Consider the following 21,839-nt stretch of genomic DNA (forward strand, 5'->3'; position numbering starts at 1 on the left):
TTCCTTCCTTCCTTCCTTCCTTCCTTCCTTCCTTCCTTCCTTCCTTCAGTCCTTCCTTCCTTCCTTCCTCCTTTCTTCCTATTTCAACAAGGTCTTGCTATGTAACCCTGGCTGGCCTACTACCTGGTTGGTCTTGAACTCATAGAGATTTCCCCCTGCCTCTGCCTTCCTGACTGCTTGGGATTAAGGGCCCAGCTGCCATTTTTCTTTCCGTGTGGGTTCACATGTCCTCCTGTTCAGTCACTGAGGAACCTGGGACTCATCACCTCTCCGTGCTCCAAGTCCGAAGTCTGTTAAGTCTTACAGCCAAGCCAGGTTTTGTCAGATTTTTCTTGAATCACCTCTCTTCCCCTCAGTACCCATCTCTTAGGTCAGGACTATAAGCTCAGTTTAACACTGTGGCCTGCCTCTTTCCCTGCTTCTGTAGCTGGCCCATCTCGTCCAGCCGTATTGACGTCATAGCTGGTTACACAATGGCAGTAGCATCCGGTCAGTCATACTTAGCATCTGAGCTCCTTAGCATCCAATTCCATTGACGTTTCAGACTTTTCTCTCTTCTTTTTTGTTAATTTGTGTTTACACACATATATCTAAAAGTCGCATGAATCTTTTTTTTTTAATTAAAAATTTTTATATGTATAGGTGTTTTGCTTACAGGTATGTCTGTGAACCATGTACATTCCTGGTCCCCGAGGAGGCCAGAAGAGGGTGTTGGATCACCGGGATTAGAGTTACAGATGGTTATGAGTTGTCATGTGGGTGCTGGGAATGAAACCTGGGTCCTCTGGTAGAGCAGTCAGTGCTCATAATGACTGAGCCATCTCTCCTGCCCACTAGACCACAGATGTTTAGTATCCAGTGAATGTCTACACAGGCCATGCCTTGGGATTGTCTCTAAGGTGTAGACCTTTCTTTAGCCCAAGTGAGTGTCCAGCGATCCTGGTCAGACAGTCTCCTTTCCTCTCCCTTGGTAATTAGCATTCTCTATCTCAGGTTTTTTTGTTTGTTTGTTTGCTTTTGTTGTTTTGGTTTTTTTTTGATCGCCTCTTATAGCACAGGGCGTGATCTTTATATTTGCACAGATGTGGCTTGCCTTGTCCTTGCTGTCCTGTGACACTATAGTATCCTGTTGTATGAGTTTACTGCAACTTGTGTAGGCTGTCGGGGACACGTGGATAACTTGACAGCATTTGGTTATAGATTGAACATTATTATACATGTGTGCGAACGGATCTTGGTGGGCGTTATGTGTGGAAACGAAATGGGGTCACCCACTGTAAATATCCTTGGCTCTGGGAGTGTTGCTGGGAGATTTGGGGTGTCCCTTCTTGGTTGTCAGATGATACTGGGGAGATTGGGATCCCCTCCTGTGATTTTCAGTCACATAAATAAAAAATAAAATCGAGAACGGACTGAAACAGAAGCCCAAGGGCAATTCTATTAGAGTTTTTTTTTTTTAAAAAAAAAAAGCCCAATGCACTGGACCCGCATGGGTCTGCACCTCCTCTGCATGTACGTTATGGCTGTTAGCTTGATATTTTGTAGGACTCCTAACTGTGAGTGTGTCTCTGACTCTTGTCTGCTCCAGGGACTCTTTTCCTCTTGGAGGTCAGCTCTTTTTTTGAAAAGGAAGCAGAGGGGGAGTAGGTCTGGGGGAGAGGGGAGGTAGGGGGAGCTGAGAGGAGTGGAGGGAGGAGAAACTGTGGTCAGGATGTATTGTATGTGAGACAAATCTATTTTCAATTAAGCCCAGAGCAAGTACAGAGTAAACCTCAGCTGCTTCCCAGGGGAAGGGAGAAGAAATAAAAGCCATGGGGGTTAAGTGAGGGAGGAGCTCAGCCCCCATACAGCAGACAAGAAGCCATACAACAGGCAGGGGGTTTTAGAGACAGAACCATTTCTGGACCAGAGAAAATGGCCCAAACATGGGCAGGCTTGCCAGACCTAGCTGCTTTTTATGGTTGATCCAAAACTTGATCTAATTCAAGACAATGAGAATTTGGGTCTTTCATTAGTGTTAGAACATGGGCCCGCACCTTTAGGGCAGATCTCAACAGAATTGCACGAGCAGGTCCCAGATGTTAGACACCAAGCTTTTTATACACTGTTGGGATTTGGTTTTGCTTTGATCCAGTTGGTACCGCTTCCCGGTTCTAACCTCCTCCTGGTATCAGAAAGTATATACGTTGATTCTGATTTTACAGGAGCCCACAGTTGAAGAGACTTGGGAATTTTAAAGTGAACGTGGACTTTTAAAAAGAACATGGGGCTTTTGAAAGTTGCTCTCACCCTATTTGTAATTGGGATACCACAGCTGGCGTCTCAGCAACAAACAAGACGTGGAAGGTTACGGTTTAATGGCGATGCGCTTGTGTGTCAAGTTGGCGGAGGGTAGATTGTGCTGATTAGTTTTTGCTAACTTGACAGCAAGCGTAGATATATTTTTGGAAGAAGGAGTCTTAATTGAGGAATGGCGTCCATCAGATGGTCCTATGTGTGTGTCTGTGGGGGCATTTTCTGATTCACATGGGTGATGGATTATGATGGGAAACACAAGGCAAATACTTACACCCGAGCTGGGTTTGGTCAGGGTTTTTTTGTTTGTTTGTTTGTTTTTGTTTTTTTCGAGACAGGGTTTCTCTGTATAGTCCTGGCTGTCCTGGAACTCACTCTGTAGACCAGGCTAGCCTCGAACTCTCGAACTCAGAAATCCGCCTGCCTCTGCCTCCCAAGTGCTGGGATTAAAGGCGTGTGCCACCACCGCCCGGCTGTTGGTCAGTGTTTTAATCAAGGCAATGAGACATCATTTGTCTGTCTCATCTCATAGTACTGGGGGTAGAACCTAGGACCACGCTAGCAAAGTGCCCTAGACCACCAAAGCCACACATCCAGCCCCTCAAGTTCCTTTCAGAAAGAGCTAATCACGGCCGTAGACATTAAAGTCATAATAATCTCACAGTATTGTGTTTAAGGTGTCTGGAAGTTAATGGTGATTTATCTGTCCAATAGTCGTACACCAAAGAGTGGGCTGATATTCTAAACCACAAGAGCAGGCACGTGGAAGAAGCCGTGAAGGAGCTGATATTAATATTTGAACAAATCTACGAAGTTAAATATACCGGGAAAGCAGCCAAATCGGTACCAGGTAATTCTGCCAGTAAGTTGCTAATCCCTGGTACTGTGGGTAGATGCCCCGCCCCCAGCCCCTCCCTCTCCACGGGTATCTCCTGCTACATAGAGGGAAAGCAGGTATCCAGGATAAGCCACACTGTTGTCACAGTTTTGACCCTGTGGGGTCCTGGTGGCAGTTAGGGAAGAGTGGGGCCCTTGAAATCCTAGTTTTCAGATGCAAGCCATCAGCCAACTCTACGAGCCAGCCTTCCTAGACAAAGCCCTCTCAGTCTAGTGTGTGTTTATGTATGTGTTTTTATATATGTGCATATTATGTACGTTTGTGTGTATACATTTATTTGTGTGTGTATGTATATGTGTATGTATGTGTGTGTGCATGTGTGTGTGCATTTTGTGTGTATATGTGTGTGTTCATGTGTGTGTTCATGTGTGTGTGTTTGTGTGTGTATGTGTGTGTATTTGTGTATGTGTATGCATTTGTGTTTATGTATGTGTATGCATATGTATGTGCACATTTGTATGTATATGTTTATGTGTGTACGCATATGTGTGTGTATTTGTGTGTATATGTATGTATGTATATGTGTTTGTGCATTTGTGTATGTATGTGTGTGCATTTGTGTATATGTGTTTGTATGTGTGTGCATTTGTGTATATATGTGTATATGTGTGTGTATATGTGTGTATGTATATATATGTATGTGTGCAATTGTGTGTGTATATGTGTGTCTATGTATGTATGTGTATATGTGTATCTGTGCATTTGTGTGCATTTGTGTGTATGTATATGTGTGTGTGTACACATGTGTGTATATTCTAATGTCAAATTGGCCATTTAACTTGTTTTGCTTTTTTCTTAAACACCTAAGAGCTATAATTTTCACAGCTCTGGAAGTTTTAATTTGGGCAGAATCATGTTTTAAGACACCTCTACCCCCCACCCCCACATACCCCAGTCCTTTCTGCAGAATGAGCTGTGTGTTCCCACTTAGGAAGACTTCAGGGGTTCAGGACAGTGGAGGCCAAGGTCACAGCATGCTGTGCCTCTCCCTTCCCCCTTCATCAAAGGGTGATATGAGGAGCCCGAGTCTTTCTGTTCTCAAGGATTTCTTTATTTTTATTTATGCTTATGTGTCTTTGTGGATGTGAGCCACTTATGTGAGGGTGTCCAGTCCCCTGGAGCTGGAGTACAGGGACTTGTGAGCCACCTGCCATGATCTCGGGTCTTCTGGAAGAGAAGCAGATTCTCTTAAGAGCCCAGCCATCTCTCAGCCTTGAGCTTTCTGTCTTAAACTTGGGACTCGTCCTAGTGTGCTGGCTATGTCTGGCTGGGAATAGGAGATATTTCCTCATCCTACTGTCTATTAACAGAGATTGAAATAATTTTGAATTTTTTGTGTTTCTTGTTTTTCATTTTTTTTAAAAAGAATCTCTCAATTTGCTGAAAGAACCCCGGGCCCCAATAATTCCAGTAAACATGTGTATTCATAAACCACAAGCTGCCGCATCGGAACCTCTTCACGAGGGTCATGTGACTTTAAATTCCTTGCTGGGGAGTTTTTTTTTTTTTTTTTTTTGCTTTCTTCTTCTAGATTGTTTAAGAACGTGGTTGTTTTAGGCTTGCTGAACTTGTCCTATGATTGGGTAAATTTGCAATGTAAGATTTCTGTAGTTAAAAAAAAGGCGTGGTTGTTATTTATTTATTTTTTTGAGCTCTATACAAGAACTGACTGGATAGAAGTTTATAGTGACTTGTTCTTTTACCAAAAAGAGGATGCTCTTCCCAGCATCCTCTGCTCAGGGTTACAGTACAGGCTGGTTCTTATGTGTCAGGCCTCTGACTAGACTAGAAGTCGTGCTGCCAATGCAGTGTGGAAGGGCTCTGCCTAGCAGAGGTCAGAGGTCAGCTAAAGAGGTCAGAGGTCAGCTATGTTAGCTCAATACCAAAGTACCTGAGGGGAACTGGAAACCCCTCCCCATATTCAGCGAGATAGGGAACATTCCAGTCAAACGGAGATCCCACTGAAGTGATATTATGAGAAGGGGGGGAGGGACAGAGGGACGGAGACTGAGAGAGACCTGTTGGATACACCAGGCCCATGAGTTTGTCTTTTCAATGAGTTCCCTGGTGACATCCAATCTGCGGCTTCAGACGTAGCAATAAGGAGTGAGTCTGCTAAGGAACGATGCCCAAAGACATTTTCTGGTTGACACACTGGGTGGGTGGTCCCTACTGGATTATTCTGGGATCCTGGAAGCATCCTCCAGGATGGCCCCTATAGCTCAGGATTGTGTGTCTAAGAGTGTCAGCGTGCTAAGGATGACATTATTCTCTCCCTTGTTCATGTCAGAAGTGTCAGAACCACAAAATGTCAGCTCACTTTAGGATGCTCAAGGTGCCAGTGAGCGACTTTGAAAGATGGGAGGTATAGCGGTCTTAAATTTTTTTCCCCAACACACACACACACACACACACACACGGACAGACGCTCATTTTTTATATGTGTGTGCTGGTGCCCATGTTTGCATGTGGATGTGAAGGTCAGAGGTCAACCACGGATGATATTCTCCAGGATGCTGTCTTCCTGAGTTTTGTTTGTTTTTTAAATTACGTATATCTAGGTATATCTGTGCGTTTTGTGTGGGGGTCAGAGGGTAACTTGTGGTAGTCTCTTGCCTCTTTCCACTATGTTGGGTCTGGGGATAAATCTTAGGCCATCAGACTGGCAGCAAACACCTGCATCTCATCAGCCCACACCTGGGATCTAAAATTATTTTTAAGAAATTATTTATTTATTTACTTATATATATATATATGTATGTATGTATGTATGTATGTGTCTGTCTATCTATCCATCTATCTATCTATCTATCTATCTATCTATCTATCTATCTATCTATCTAATCTATAGATAGCATCTCTTGGTACCTCAGAGTTCACCATTTTGGTTAGGCCAGATGACAACAAACCCCAGACACCCACCTATTTCTGCTTCTTCCGTGTTGGAGTTACAAGCATTCCACCGCTCTCAGCTTTTTACATAGATGCCACAAACCAACCTCAGATCCCTGTCACACAGCAAGCACTTTTATTCTGGCAGAGACGGTTCCATTTTTCCCCTCCTCTGAATTCTAAGTTCAAAGATGGACGTACCGATGGAATGCGTTTTTAGTTGAACAGTGTGCCTTTCGGGTTGGCTAGTTAATAACTGGATTCCTAATAGAAGGAATGTAAAAGAAACCCTAAACACAAAACCAGTTTTTATAAAAACGTGTTTTTTAAAGGTAATTTTTAAAAGAGCTTCTTGGGTCGGACGGTAGTGGCTCACACCTTTAATTCTAGCACTCGGGAGACAGAAGCAGGCAGATCTCTGGGAGTTTGAGGCTAGCCTGGTCTACAGAGTAAGTTCTAGGACAACCAGGGCTACACAGAGAAACGGGATCTGGAGGTGGCAGAGAGCAGGTGTCTTGGGCTGGAGAGATGGCTCAGCAGTTAAGAGCACTGGATGCTCTTACAGAGAACCCCGGGTGAATTCCGTTCCCAGGACCCACATTGTGGCTCACAATGAAATCCAGTTCCAGGGTTTCCAAGTCCCCTTCTGCCCTCCACGTATTTGAGCACACACATTCCCCCAGGCAACGCTTACCCATACACATAAAATAGAAATGAAAAAAGTAAAACCAATAAAGAACTTTGTGATAGGGTTTGGTCACGTGGGGTAAACTGTAACCCTGAAATTTTAAGTGTTGCTTTTTTTTTTTTTTTTTTTTTTGCCTTCTGTGTCCAGAGCAGAGGAAGCATGTTGTTTTCGGAAGTGAGGCAGAAGAAGGCGAAAGCCCCGATTATGACCCCGAGTCGAGGGAGGTCGACACCAATGATAAAGAAGATGAATTTAAAAAGGTATTTATCGTGGGGTAAACTCATGAGGTTTTGTGGACGAGCGATTCGTAAGATTGTAGATGACACAAATGTGGCTATTCAGGTACAGGACCGCAACCAATCGGGTCAGACGTAAGGTGGGATTCAGAAAATGCATTGGGCGGTTTTTTTCTGCTGTGGGTTCAGACAAGATCTAGCATCCTTGAGGTCTTCTTTGCCGCCCTCATTTTGATATGATTCTGTCTATGGCAGGTTGTATAATATTCCGATTGCCCGTGTTTTAAAATGTATCTATTATTTATTTATATGTGCGCATGTGCTTGCATGCGTAAGGCTTAGCCTCATTGGTCCCTCCGATTGAGGGGCGTGGTCACCGCACCAGACTCTGTGCTGCTGCCCAGAATGGCCTGTTGCAGATTCTGATTGTATCTGTGGCTTCCATCAGAAGCCAGGACCACCTGAAAAGCTTGGCAATCCTGTTAGTTCTGGTAATTTTTCTGTCCTCCACTTAACCTGATTCTCCTACGTAAAGGAGCCAGGGTCTCTCAGTAGAGAGAGGCGGTACCTGGCCCTGTGTGTGACCCATGGTAGAGCTCTGGAGGTTCCAGGGGTTCTAGGACTGGGCTAGCATGCAGGAGGGACCTGGGTTTGATTCCTATCACGACCAATGGAACAACGGTGATAAAAAAGAAAACAGAGCCCGGATCGACCATACCCATCGGCTGCGGAGAAAGACTCGTGTGTCCCCTCTGGGTAGATGCCTTCACCAGGCATTGAGAAACCTAGCACGCAAGTTTTGGCATGCCTCATGGAGTATTGAACAAACACGGATTAATCACACTTGGGTTTGCATCTCCGCTTCCCGGTCTGCCCTCGTGTGGCTTGCTAGGCTGTTTCTGCAAGCGTTCTTCATACACTGCTAACAGGTATTTGTTATGTGTTTGTCTAAAGAAAACCAGGCAAGAAATGCAGGGTTGAATTCATTTCCCCCGCATCACTGAAATTGCATAGTTTGTCCTTTCTTACCGCTTCCCGTGCTGTTTTAAATATTGAGCTGTTGCTTTGGGGGATGTTAGGGGCTCGCGTCTGGTATTAAATGTAACATGATTTCTTATTACAGGAATGTAAGGAGGTCTATGCGTTCTTCTCGCATCAGTTGCTAGACAGCCTACAGAAGGCCACACGCTTATCTTTGGACACAATGAAAAGGAGGATATTTGTTGGAAGGCAAGTTGAAAATGAGTTAAAGATGTCGGGGGAACTGCTGTAATAATGCAATTCAGTGGTACCTCTATTATTTATCTGCTTATTTATTTTTGAGACAGGGTCTATGTAGCTATGCTAGCATTTTCTAAAGGAACAGAATTGATAATATATATATATATATATATATATATATATATATATATATTAGGATAAGGCAGTAAAAAGATACCCTTCCAGGCTAGGGGCCAAGGTGTTCTGCTGAGGGCTTATGCCTTGTAATAGATCTAAGGCATGAGGTGTACTGGGGGAGGGGAGAGAACAAAAGGCCATCTCAGAGAAGGGACATGAGAGAAAGAGACAGACAGAGAAACAGGGAGACAGAGAGAATGAGCAAGACACACAGAGATGGGGGAAGGAGGGAGAGAGAAAGAGAGGGAGAGAGGGAAAGATAGATAGATAGATATCTGGGGTGGCCAGGACCTTTTAAAGGAGGTGTGGGTGCTAAGCAACCTCATAGCGATGTACAAATACCCTGCACCTGGTGGTAGGCGTTGCTATAAGCTGAGGAGCTGAAAGGCAGGCTGGCTGTTCATGCCTGATTTACAACTCGTTGATGGTGTGTGTGTGTGTGTGTGTGTGTGTGTATAAAGTGTTAAAAGGGGTTTATTAGATTGGCTTACAACCTGCCATCCCGGTAGTCCAATAATGGCTGTCTCAAATTGAAGAGGCTTGAGAATCCAGTCATTGTTTAGTCCATGAGGCTAGATGTCTCTGCTGTCCCCACCTGATGCTAAGGCCTGGAGGGCTGCTGGTCTTGGGTATGTGTTGGATTCCGGAGGAAGCTCGTGTTGTTAATATCAGTGAATGGAGGCTGCTGCCACAGGACAGGTGGACCTGCCAGCAGGAGTGAAAGCAAGCAGGTGTAAGGCCAAGTTCCTGTCCTCGTATGTGGGTGGCCACCTGAAGGTGCTGCCCAGACTTAGGGTGGACCTTCCTGCTTCAGATAATCCAGTCAAGCAAAACTCCTCACACGAGTGCCCATCTGCTGACAACTAAGCTTAGCTATCGCCATAGTGTCTTAGTGAGGGTTTTACTGCTGTGAATAGATATCATGACCAAGGCAACTCTTATAAGGACAACATTTAATTGGGGCTGGCTTACAGGTTCAGAGGTTCAGTCCGTTATCATCAAGGCGGGAACATGGCAGCATCCAGGCAGGCATGGTGCAGGAGGAGCTGAGAATTCTACATCTTTATCCGAAGGCTGCTAGCAGATTACTGGCTTCCAGGCAGCTAGGATGAGGGTCTTAAAGCCCACACCCACAGTGATTCACCCACTCCAACAAGGCCACACCCACTCCAACAAGGCCACACCTACTCCAACAAGGCCACACCTCCTAGTAGTGTCACTCCCTGGACCAAGCATGTTCAAATCACCACACATAGTTAAGGATGACCATGGATGTCTTCTCTAGACTCTGCTTCCCAAGTGCTGAAATTACAGCCATGTAAACCCCATGCTTTGTGCGCACCAGAGAGCACGCCACTGAATATTCCTCTGTGTGAGGTTCAAGGGGACACCGATAGATTGTTGGTGGGGAGAAGTGTATTAGGAGAGTTATTAACTCCGTGGGGCAGACAGATAACAGCATGGAGGAGCTCTGAGCAGTTCAGACTCCAGCACCAGAGACAGCAGGTTCTGAAGAGGAATCAAGACCTACATAGGGCTGGAGAGATGGCTCAGCCGTTACACTGACTGCTCTTCAGGAGGTCATGAGTTCAAATCCTAGCAACCACATGGTGGCTCACAACCACCCATAATGAGATCGGATTCCCTCATATGGGTGTCTGAAGACAGCTACCGTGTACTTAGGGCTGGAGCGAGTGGGGGCGGAGCAAGAGGGAGAAGGGGAGAGGGAAAAAAGACTTACATGGTGGAAGGGCCCAGGGGAGGGGGAGTGGAGGGCCATGGGCCAGCGAGGGTGGGTGAGTGTTTCTTCTTATAGCCCTGTGAGGAGGGGGTAGGTTTTGCAGCCTGAGTCTACAGCCAGCAGGAGGCGGGGGAGGGAGTGAGGAGCTGGATGTGCGGCCACCCTCTTGATCCTTTGGTTTCTGAAACAGGTTGATGAATGACGGAGGCGGTTATCTGAGGCCTCTTCTTTTGGTTGAGCGGCTCGCTTGCACTTGGGGGAGCTTTTTCTAGTTCTCAGATTGAGCCCCTTGTGTCCCCCCCCCCCCCCGTTTTATTGGCTCTCACTGGGAGACTGAGTTCGTTTGCTCGCTTGCTCCTCATTGGAATGAGGACTGAGTGATGAGAACCCAGCTCTCCGCTAGCTTTTGAACCCACGGTCTTCACTCCCCTTTGGTTCCCGCGTCTCTTCTGGTGCTCACACAAGGACGGGAGCATTTCTTACACTCACGAGGAGAGAGAGAGAATGGGAGGGTCTGCATTTTTCAGATACTCCTGTCTTGGAGAGCAATGGGTGTGGAGGCAAAGGTCTCATCTCCGTGCATGCCTCTGCTTCTGTGTCTGTACGTGAGTGATAGCGTTTAAACAGCAGTTTCTGGAAGGCTCTGAGTGGGATCTCCTGTCTGCGGGAAATAAGACAGTGACAAATTCAAGAGAGCAGAGGAATCAAAGCAGTTTTTAATATAACATTCCGCAGAAAAGAGAGCTTGCATAGAAAGGCAAAAATGGGCTACCGTGCTGATTTGGTCCATTGGCCCAAGACAGTATTTGCCTGTCCCCCCCTCTCTCTTCTCTTTCTTTTTTAATTTAATTTTCATTTTTACTTATTTACATCCTGCTCATTACCGCCTCCTACAATCCTTCTCCCATGCCCCCCTCCCCTTTTCCTCTGAGTGGGTGGGGCACCCCCTAGGTATCCCCCAAACTCTAGCATTTCAAGTCTTTGTGAGGCTAGGCGTTTCCTCTCCCACTGAGGTCAGACAAGGCAGCCCAGCTAGAAAAACATAGCCCATGTACAGGGGACAGCTTTTGGGATAGCCCCCACTCCAGTTGTTCGGGACCCACCTAAAGACCAAGCTGCACATCTGCTACATATTCGCGGAGAGGCCTAGTTCCAGCCCATGTATGTTCTTTGGTTGGTGCTTCAGTCTCTGAGAGCCCCAAGGGTCCAGGTTAGTTGACTCTATCGGTCTTCCAGCAGAGTTCCTATCCCCTTAGGGGCAAGACAATGGTTTTTAAAGCCCCCTGGTTGTAAAATATTCTATCTTTACTCCCCTCAGGTCAGGACTTGGTCCCTGTCCTAAATTCACCTTCCTATTGGTTCAGGACACAGAGCCGTAACTTAACGAACAATTTTTGACTTAGGACTGCTCTTTTTCTGATTGTAGGCTCCACGGTAACTGTCCAGCTCTTAGAGTTCCAGAGACAAGCTACTTCAGCTGCCATCTGGGGGAGGGCCCTAGCGTCCCCTGATTCCGTGAGACTGGAAGGAGTCTCAGCATACCTCATATAGAAAGCGGGCCATAATAATTTATTTTTTTCCATGTTTAATCATGTAGAAGTGTCTACTAAAAAGTGTATGAGCCTGGGTACGGTGACACCAGCCTATAACCCCAGGCACTTAGGAAGTTTAAGGCAGGAGGATCACAGGTTTAAGGTCAGCCTGGGCTACAGTCAGTTCAAGGGCAGCCCTGGACAAGTTAGTGAAACCATATCTCAAAATAAAGAGAAAATGAAGTCTTAGAGATACAGCTCAGTAGCAGAACACTTTCCCAGCATAACAAAGGCCTCATCTTAATCCCAGTCATACAAAAATAAACAAATAATAAGTAATGTAAAGTGTAGTTTTTGTCGGTGATGGTCTCTATTGTTGCAAGCCTGAGAACCAAGTGAGACAGTCTAGAGCAGTGGTTTTTCAACCTGTGATTCGTCCCTCATTGGGAGTCGCATATCAGACATCCGGCATATCAGGTATCTTATATTACAATTCATAATAGTAACAAAATTACAGCTATGAAGTAGCAACGAAATAACTTTATGGTTGGGGGTCATTACAACATGAACAACTGTGTTAAAGGGTCGTAGTATTAGGAAGGTTGAGAACCACTAATCTAGGTGGTCTTAATTGGATTCTCTTTCTTTTCTAATTAATGAGTTAAAAGGCAGGGAAAATCTGGAGTACCACAGGTAACAGCAGAGAAGTTTCAAATGCTACAGACAGCAACAGACACAGTCAGCTGTTATGAGGAAAGAGTTATGAGGTATGGGGGCACACATGCACAGGCTGCACACAGAGAAAAAGACACCCAGAAAGCCAACAAATCTAGTCTCGGCTCAGGGGCTGGGCTTTTAAAGCCGCTGTAGAGTTTTCCTCCCCTTATTTAAACTTTGAAGAATGGTAGGATACTTGCTTGATCCAGAACTGTTGTGTAACATGTCCTGGTCCAGCCTTGAACTTACTGGGCCAGTCCATCAGCAGGGGACCTTCTGGTGAGAGACTGGAAGTCTACAAGGCCTTTGTTTTAAGCTGCCAGGGTTTTGTCTCAAGGAGGGTAAGGAAGACTCCAGCCATGTTGGAAATTGACTACTTTTATTACATAACCATGGCCCCTCTCCCTAGCTGACTGCCTACCAGGGAGTCTGTCTAAATCCTAGTCTCTGAAAAGAATGCCATTCATTGACTTTGTATGGTTAGTTATTTATTACCCAGGGGAAGCCAGCATTCAAATACTAGGAAATGTATGCGTGATTAATATTTTACCTCCAAGAATACCAAAACGATGTCTTTTGATCCTGTGCTATTCATGGTTCTATGATAAACAGCATCCTTTTGGTATAACTTGCCATTTTTAAAAAAAAATCTCTTAACAATACCGTGACTTTTATTGATTTCTAGGACAGCTATATACATGTAAACAATGTTCAGGATCATATCTACCCTCCAACCCCCTCTTCCCACTCTCCCCAGGCATTCCCAATGCACCTCCCCCTTCATGTCCTCTTTTTCTTGGTTACCCAGAGTCTTGTCTGTGGCTGATCTTGCTGCCTTGAGCTTGTGCAGTTCCCATGCAGGTAGCCATTGGTGCGAGCCGATGAATGCAATGGTCACGCCATGTCCACAAGGGGGCGCTTTCGAGCACCTTCCCTACCCTCTAGCTCTTAAATTTTTCCTGCTTCCTCTATCTTGTTGCTTCCGAGGCTTTGGTTTGGGGGCATTTGCGAGATTAAAAACGGTCTTTATTTTTAGGACGGAAACACACAGTGTGAGAAACTGAAATTGAGCTAACACTCACCAGTTAAACTGTCTGTTCATTCTAGCCAAGGGCGAAGGCGGTCAGAGGACATTGTTTCCTTCATAAAAACCGAAGTGCATCTTGCGATCCCTAATGTGGTGAGTCTTACTTGCAGCGGTGTTTTGGTAGCGCATCTTTAAAACACAGCAGCATTAGGTGAGTGTCTAGAATGTGAGGCTTTGGGTCCCCAGTGCTGCAAAAATGAGCAACTATGTAAAAAAAACCAAAAAACAAAAAGCAAAAAACCTCTATGGGAGAACTGTACTTTAACTTACAGAAAGACCTTGGTTCCATGTGTTTTTATTTTATTTTAAAAGTTTATTATTTCTCTCTCTTTCTCTCTCTCTCTCTCTCTCTCTGTGTGTATACAAGTTAGATTTGTAGAATGAGGTGGGTTGGGGAGAATTATATACACGCTGCTTCTTCTCATAGGTGATGGTTCCCAGCCTGGATGACATTCAGCAAGCCATCAACCGCATGATCCAGTTGACCCTGGAGGTCAGCAGAGGAGTGGCCCACTGGGGACAGCAGCAGGTCAGGCGGATAAAGTCTCCCCAGAACAATTCTCGAGGTTCCGACCAAATCTCAGCCACGGGGAAACCACTGAAGAAGGAAGAGAGTAAGAAAACTGAAACACCTGCGTTAGATTCCTGGCACAGTGAGAGAAGAGAAAAAGTGAAACCAAAATGTGTGTGCATGTGCATGTGAGTGCAGGTGCTCACAGAGGCCTGAAGAAGGCATCCGTGAGACCCTGGAGCTGGAATTATAGGTGGTTGCCTCCTGATAGGGATGTTCGGAACAGAACCTGGCTCTTCTGCAAGAGCAGCAATTGCACTTAACCACTGAGGCATCTCTCTAGCACCCCCATCTCTCTCTCTCTCCCTCTCTTTCTCTCTCTCTGTCCACAAATATATATAAATAACTATTCATATATATGTATATAAGTACATACATATTTAGTATATATTATATGCTATATAATATACTGTATATAGTATAAGATAGCATACATATATATTACACAATTAATATAATATAATACACAATATATGATATATATCACATACTATATAGTTATGTACTTATATATAGCATATATCACATATTGTATATATTATATACATGTATAGTATATGTACTTGTGTATGCTATACATAAATACATATAGTATATGATATACATACTATACATGTATATATGTATGCACATATAGTATTCACTATATAGGATGTATATGTAGTATAGATACATTGATAATATATATACTTATGTAGAAGTATATATACTTTTATATGTATAAGCATATAAGTATATATGCTTTTATAATTATATACTTATATGTAGTGTATATATATATACTGTATACAAATATATATAGTATATGTATTTATATATGAAAGTATGTAAGTATATGTATATACAAGTATATATATAGCATAAATTATATACACATATAAAAGCATATATATATATATATATATACACACACACACACACACACACACACACACTTATATTTTGAGGCAAGAGGTCTCATGTAGCCAGGCTTGCTTCAAACATTCTATGTGGCCAAAGATAACTTTGAACTGCTGGTCCTCTTGCCTTTACCTTCCCCATGTGCTAGGATTATGGACATGCACCAGCACACTGCCTTGTGTTTCTTAGATGGTATGTTTACTTACTAATTTTTACTTTGTTAAAACCGCGACTGCCCGCTCTTTTATCTGCAACATAACATACAGCGAGAGTTTGGCCCCAGGAAAACAAGGTTTGTGGTTCTATCACTGTTGTACAGTAATTCTGAAAAGGCGAAGGGTGAAAACAAATCTCAGCGCTGGTCCCGTATTCAGCATCCCTTGTGGTCCCATAAGCCTTTGTGCCTTTCACAGATGCATGATGGGTAACAACAGCAAATGGCTAACAGATGTCTCAGAATGGGAATGAAAAAGTAAATACAGCCTTCATTTTATTTTAGGTTGATTTTATGTGTGCAGGTGTTTTACTAGCATGTATGTCTGTGCACCCCATACATGCCTGATCAGAAGACAGCACAGAGTTCCCTGGAAGCGGAGATTTGAATGGTTGTGAGCCATCACGAGTGGGTGCTGGGAATGGGTCCCCAGCTCACTCTAAGCTCAAATGTAATCTTATATAGTGAAGTTCTCAGTAACACAAAACACACCACAGCATCAGTCAGCCAGCCAATCAAACTAAGCTAGCACCTTGTGTTTTATTTTGCTTAAATCTAATTCAGCAACAGAGGCAGGCAATTGGGTAAACACCACAGGTTCCAGTCAGCCGGGCTATTGTTCCGATGCAGGAATATAGGGCCCACTAATCACGCGTTTATCCCATTTCAAAGGCGAAACTGGGAGTCTGTAATTTCACATGACGCCTCATGCTATTTAATTGTCAAAAAAAAAAAAGTACTTTTTAAAGTGCTGCAATGGTACCAACCATGGTGGTGCATGCCCGGCATTCCAGTACTCACGAGGGAGGTATCAGTAAGAAGATCAGAAGTCAGGGACCTTGTTGGCTACATAGCAAGTTTAAGGCCAACCTGGGTTATTATATATGAGATCCTGTCTCAAAAAGAAAGCCAGGGTAGGAGGATGTGGGGTAGGCGTGAGCTGAGCAGTGTGAGATGACCCAGCAAGAAAAGGTGCTCCCTCGGCAGCCTGACCATCCAAGTTAAATCTCCAGGGTCTACCTAGTGGAGAGAGAGACCATCCTCCCACAGCGGACTGCTGACTCCCATAATATGACATGCCTGAGAACACATACATGCACATACATAGATATACTAAATAAATAAATAGAAATAAAAATATTAAATACACACACACACACACACATATAATTTTGGGAACTAATGAGATAGCCCAGTGGGTGAAAGTGCTTGCCACCAAGTTTGACAGTTTGTTCTCTTCTCTTGGGAACTACAGTGGAAAGAGAGCACCGATACCCCTCCCCCCATATATACACACTGCCCTCTTGACTGACAAGTAAATAAATGATATATGTAACCAAACCATACCATAAACTGCACACACATTTCTATAAAATGAGCCCCATACCACAGTTGATAAGAACTCCAAAGTTAAATACAGGCACCCTCGCCATTGGAAACATCTGCTTGCAGGGTCCTTTGAAGAAACCATCCCGGCCAGGAAGCTGAAGAACTTCTACCCTGGTGTGGCAGAACACAAGGATATCTCCAAGCTGGTCCTCCTCCTGTCCTCCTCTGTGAATTCTCTCCGGAAGGCGGCCACTGAGGCCCTGCAGGACTTTCAGAAGTACAAGACTCTCTGGACAGAAGACCGAGATGTGAAAGTCAAGGTGGGCTTCCACTGATTGTGCGTTTTATTTATTATTTGTATTTGGCTTGTTGACCTCTGACCCTTGAGATGTGTGTGGAGAGATGGGTTGAGGTGGAATGAAGCTTTTGAGGATAATGCAAGGACTCCTAGCAGAGGCAAGACCCCACAAATGCCAAGCAGCTAGTTTTTCTCATGCTGATACCCTGAGGGAATTGCTAACAAGGCTCTGGCGGGACCAGGCAACAATGTATCTACTTCCTCATAAAGTCTCAGTGACAGACCAACGTTCATTTCCATCAAAGTTCCCCCTGGGGAACCAGAGAGTTTTACTTTCAGAGCATGGTAACCCTAAAAGCTATATTGTGAGGGCTACGTCCAGCAGGGCTGGTACCTTCCCCATAGGCCGTGTAGATGGAGTCCCCTTCCTTTGGCTCTTTCTCTCCAGCCTCTGTACTCTAGTCCCTCCCAGAGATGCTAAAGGACACAGGCAATCAGGACAGGTTTGTATTCGGTTGGCTGGAGAGAGGGGCAGGATACTTGTGGGTGTCCTTCCTGCCCTCACCTTGTATGAGGGAAGGCCAGCAGTTGGCAAGCCCAGCCGTGGTGACTTTTTGCACACTGGCTCAGCTGAGCACAGAGGACAGTCATGTACAATCGAGACACAAGGAGGCTTCTGAACCTAGACTGACCAGTCCCAGTGTCCTGTGAAAGTGCTTCATGAGGACTTCAGCCCTAGGCTCTATCAGAATACCTCGTTCTATTTGAAGCCAGTGTCTCATAGCACGGAGAAGTGTAAAAGTGTATGAGCTGTAGCTCGGATCCTCTCTGATCAAAGGGACTGCATATTATAACACAATCAGGATCTATGTGCGTATGCATGGCTTTGGAGTACCCTGTAACTTAGACCACCCCATCAGAATATACGCTACCATGTAAGGGAGCGTCTTAGACTTTCCATTGCTGTGAACAGACACCATGACCAAGACAACTCGTATAACGTTTAATTGGAGCTGGCTTACAGGTTCAGAGGTTCAGTCCATTATCATCAAGGCAGGAAAATACGACAGCGTCCAGGCAGGCATGGCACTGAAGGGGCTAGAGAGTTCCACATCTTGTTCCGAAGGCAGCCAGGAGAAGACTGGCATCTGCAGGCAGCTAGGAAGAAGCTCTCTTCCACAGTGGGTGGAACCTGAGCATAGGCGGAGACCTCCACCCTGACAGTGACACACTTCCTCCAGTGAGGCCACACCTCCTAACAGTACCACTCCTGATGGGCCAAGCGTATTCAAACCACCACAGGGAGCCAAGGGCTAAAATATAAAGAGAAACAAAGAAGGGCCGTATAAGGTTACTCCCTATTATGCTTGGGACTTGGACTTATGGGAATCTACTGAGCCTAGCCACCATAAATTAACACTGCTTTCTAGCAGAGAGCTTTAGGGTCCCATGTCCCCATGTGAGAATCCTGCTACAGAGCAAGTCCTGTTCGTAACTTAAGTATTATAAGTGAGACAGTTAAGACTCCTAAGGAGTGAAGGAAGTATTAACTGCTGTGTTACCTGACAGGAGTTTTTGGCCAACAACCCTTCCCTGACCGAGATCCGATCAGAAATTCTCCACTATGCCACCTTTGAGCAGGAGATCGAGGAACTGAAGCCCATTATTGTTGTAGGAGCCCTGGAACTGCACACGGGTAACTGCAGCCATGTTACTGACGGGTCTCTGGTGGGGCTTTAAGGGGGAACAACTGAGGTGGATGGTTGGGGGAAAGGGGTTCTTAGAAAAGTTGTTGATGCCATGGACAGAGAGACAACAGCATGGTGGGACCTCTGAGGAGGAATCGGGGGCCATGGCAGAATTGAGGACTCATAACTCTCTCTAAGGATGGGGGAGGTTTCACATTAGTTTCTCTGATTCCTAGAGAGGAGCCCTGGGAAAGGATGGGGAAGTGGATACAAGGTTATCCATACTCCTTTGATGTAAATCTGATACACAAACGTTGTATCAGTGGTGTCTGCCAGAAGGGAAGGGCTGTGGTAGGGATCTGGACAGACTACTCTTGTGGCCTGGTCTACAGTCTAAGAGTTACATAAAGTTGTATCCATATATATATATTTTTTACAAGGTAGCGATGTTTGACTTTGGGTGGAAGGGACATCCGGATGGGACCGGTGACATGGTATTTGACTCAACAAGTAGCTTTGGTATAATTTTGCAAATACCAAGTCATTCTAAGCCATCTATATTCTTTTCCCTCCCTTTTTTTTTTTCTCTTTTTCTAAGACAGAGTCTCATTTAGTCCAGACTAGCCCCAAGTGACTCTACAGCTGAAGATAGCCTTGAACTCCTGATCCTCCTGCCTCAGTCTTCTGAGTGTGGAGACTAGAGACTCGAGCCACCACACACATTTATGCTACCTTAAAACCCAAAGCTAGGGGTTTGGAGAGAGGGCTGCTGGTTAAGGGGTGTACCACTCTTGCAGAGGACTCAAGTTTGGTTCCCAAGATCCCATGTCAGATGACTCACAACTGCCTGTAACTCCAGATCTGCAGAGTCCAACGCTCCCTTCTGGCTTTTGTGTATTTCTCTCATGTGTACATGTCCCCATACACTTACACATAATTACAAAATAAATCTTTAAAAGCTAAGATGAAACACGTATACCACAAAACCCACAATGCCACTGGACCTTCAGAGTGGACTAGGGGACCACGGGACCCTGTAGAAGGCTGAGGATGTCCTTCCTCGCTGCTCCTTTCTTCCTCTCTCTGGGTTTTCTGCTTTCCAGTGACTCTCAACTCTCATCCCAACTTTTCAAGAAAGGACTCTTCACATTGGTGCATGTGAGTCTGTATTGAGCTGTATTGAGTCAGTCAGGCTGAATCCTGTTCTATAAATACTCTCAAGTGGACGGGACAGGGAGGGAGTAGAAGAACAGGCAAGCCAGGACCGTGGTTTGCTGAGAGAAATAAATTTTATTCCACAGAAAGGGGCTTCCCTAGAGGGAACTACACAGAATAAGGAGGGGGGGTCTGATGATAGAGTGTCCCGAGCTGAGCAAGACTTCCATAGCAGGACTCATTACTTAGAAACTCTCCCCCAGCTGGATGGTAGTGGCACACACCTTTAACTCTACCATTCTGAAGGCAGTGGTAGGTGGATCTCTGAGTTCGAGGCCAGCCTGGTCCACATAGTGAATTTCATAGTAGCCAGGGCTACACAGAGAAACCCTGTCTCAAAAAAAACCAAACATCTCCTGCAGCCAGATTTATGCCGTGGAAGCGGGAACGTTCTTTGCAGTCTCGAAACTTTGCGATGCATCTAGCGGGCTAGTCATGCTTCAGGTGACCACGGGTCACTTCTGGTCAGTGAATTCTGAATGTGGGCAGATGGCTGAGATGCCGGGATCCACAGTGCACACAGCATACCGTTTCAGAGTTCTGCTTCCGTCTTTCCCATCCTCTCCAGAGCCAATGAAGTTAGCCTTATCGATCGAGGCCAAGGCGTGGAAGATGCTGCTCTGTCGATACTTAAATGAAGAATATAAGAAGAAAATGTCCGACATGATAACATTTATCAACGAATACCTGAAAAAGTTGTCCAGACCCATCCGCGACTTAGATGATGTCAGATTCGCCATGGAAGCTTTGTCTTGTATCCGAGATAATGAAATTCAAATGGACATGACTTTGGGGCCGATTGAAGTGAGTCATGAGTTTGCATTTTGCTTTCCTGAAATGCCTTTTAAAAACAGAAAATCAAGCTTTAAAAAAGCAGTTCTACAATACATTTCTTCATCTAGTAGAGGGAATAGTTTTTTGGGGTGGGGTGGGTGGGGTTGAGTTTTAAGTAGGTTGGGTACTTTGTATATCTCTGGATGTCTTAGAAGTCACTCTGTAGACCAGGCTGGCCTCGAACTCAGAGATCTGCCTGCCTCTGCCTCCCAAGTGTTGGGATTAAAAGCATGGATCACCATTGCCCGGCTTGGAGTAGTCTTTTTTGATGCTGATGTCTTTGAGAGCATTCTAAGGACTTTAAACACAAACCAGATACAGAGGGATATTAGCACGCTTTACTGGGCTAGGCAGTGTTCAGTGTTTGATGCAGACGCCAACATCTTACAGGAGGTATTGATCACACCCTTCCATATTAATCCTACTTTGTTACGTAAGTTCTACAAATATCTTCCTAGACACCAGTGGTAGATCTTACTTATAAGCTTACACATGCTGTGGGCAGGAGAACCTGTGTGGACTCAGGAGTCACCTGGCGGAGCTCAGATGAATAAAAGAGGATGTTAGGGGAAAGTACCATATTCTTTCTCTCTCTCTTTCTCTCTTTCTCTCTCTCTTTCCTTTTCTTTCTTTTTTTCCTTTCTTTCTTTCTTTCCTTCTTTCTTTCTTTCTTTCTTTCTTTCTTTCTTTCTTTCTTTCTTTTTTGTCACAGCAATGGTAAATTACAGGAGTGTAAATTCTCAGTGGATTCTGGCACACACATCTATCATCTTGGTCCTAGAGATCACTGGGAATATCCCCATCCGTCACAAGTAGTTTATGGTTGATAGTGTTTGGAATATATAGTTGTTTTGACTCTTAGTGATGACGAGAACCACTCTTAGCTGGCTTCCTACTTGGTTTGTTCTCTTCAGACAGCATCCTCCATGTAATTTATAGCGTCTGAGGGGTTGGTACTGGGCATCCTCTTGGTACCCCTACTACTTACATTCTGTTGCTTTGATTAAACACCATGACCAAGCCCAGCATGGTAGTGCATGCCCTTAATCCCAGCACTTGGAAGGCAGAGGCAGGCAGATCTCTGTGAGTTCAAGACTAGCCTAGTCTACAAAGGAAGTCTAGGACAGCCAGGGGCTCTGTTACACAGAGAAACCCTGTCTCAAGAAAACAAAACAAAAAACCAAAACCAAAAGTCCCCCCATGACTAAAAGCAAAGCTATGAAGGAAGAGTCTATTTGGTCTCTGTGTTCCAGAGGGATAAGAGGGATAAAAGGCAGTCATGGCTGGGGACCTTGGCCGCAAGGAA

The 21,839-nt window shown here is 44.9% G+C and overlaps 1 protein-coding gene across 1 annotated transcript in view; it reads left to right on the forward strand.

The window, feature by feature from the left end:
* The window catches only part of Dnah8 (dynein axonemal heavy chain 8), a 236,994-nt gene that overhangs the window by 48,716 nt on the left and 166,439 nt on the right, over positions 1 to 21,839 (forward strand). Inside the window, exons 21-28 of the mRNA XM_028767920.1 lie at positions 3,010 to 3,145; positions 6,921 to 7,033; positions 8,133 to 8,239; positions 13,505 to 13,577; positions 13,912 to 14,098; positions 16,622 to 16,818; positions 18,366 to 18,492; positions 20,268 to 20,503. Coding sequence (XP_028623753.1) covers positions 3,010 to 3,145; positions 6,921 to 7,033; positions 8,133 to 8,239; positions 13,505 to 13,577; positions 13,912 to 14,098; positions 16,622 to 16,818; positions 18,366 to 18,492; positions 20,268 to 20,503 — 1,176 coding nt within the window. The remainder of the gene's footprint in view (positions 1 to 3,009; positions 3,146 to 6,920; positions 7,034 to 8,132; positions 8,240 to 13,504; positions 13,578 to 13,911; positions 14,099 to 16,621; positions 16,819 to 18,365; positions 18,493 to 20,267; positions 20,504 to 21,839) is intronic.

The sequence above is a fragment of the Grammomys surdaster genome, unplaced genomic scaffold, assembly GCF_004785775.1.
Source record: "Grammomys surdaster isolate TR1022 unplaced genomic scaffold, NIH_TR_1.0 183, whole genome shotgun sequence".
NCBI classification, from domain to species: domain Eukaryota; kingdom Metazoa; phylum Chordata; class Mammalia; order Rodentia; family Muridae; genus Grammomys; species Grammomys surdaster.